The sequence below is a fragment of the Egretta garzetta genome, unplaced genomic scaffold (genome assembly GCF_000687185.1).
Source record: "Egretta garzetta isolate BGI_Z169 unplaced genomic scaffold, ASM68718v1 scaffold4, whole genome shotgun sequence".
NCBI lineage: Eukaryota > Metazoa > Chordata > Aves > Pelecaniformes > Ardeidae > Egretta > Egretta garzetta.
This window is the reverse complement of record NW_009259329.1, coordinates 860,157-860,531: the sequence shown is the minus strand read 5'-3', so window position 1 is coordinate 860,531 and position 375 is coordinate 860,157. Positions and strand designations below refer to the sequence as shown.

At 66.9% G+C, this 375-nt stretch overlaps 1 protein-coding gene across 1 annotated transcript in view; it reads right to left on the bottom strand.

Moving 5' to 3' along the window:
- Positions 1–79: 79 nt before the first annotated feature.
- The window catches only part of LOC104124404 (fibronectin type III and SPRY domain-containing protein 1-like), a 28,321-nt gene continuing 28,025 nt past the window's right edge, over positions 80–375 (bottom strand). The window contains exons 13-14 of the mRNA XM_009636743.1: positions 280–372; positions 80–166 (exon numbers count right to left, since the gene is read on the bottom strand). Coding sequence (XP_009635038.1) covers positions 80–166; positions 280–372 — 180 coding nt within the window. The remainder of the gene's footprint in view (positions 167–279; positions 373–375) is intronic.

Below are 375 nucleotides of genomic sequence, written 5' to 3'. Positions count from 1 at the left end.
GGGGGGGGGGGGCTGGCCAGCGGAGCCCTGGGTGCGGGGAAGGCACCTGGTCCGAGTCGAAGGGGGGGCTCCCGGCCCCTCAGCTGCTGAGCTTGAGGAGGCTGTGGGTCTGCTCCAGGATGTGGGTGAAGCTCTGGTCTTTGGGGGTGCGGGAGGCCAGGGAGCCCTGAGAGGGGGACACAGCCCAGTGAATGACACCAGTGGGGTGGCTGGGGCTGACGGCCCAGCTAAAGCCCCCTCCCCGCCCAGCCCAGTGGAGGAAGCCCCCTCCCTCCTCACCTTCAGCTTGTCCAGGTAGGTCTGATCCTGACTCCACAGCTCCTGAAACTTCACCAGGTCAGGGGCTCCCTTGTAAAACTCCACCAGCAGCGTCTG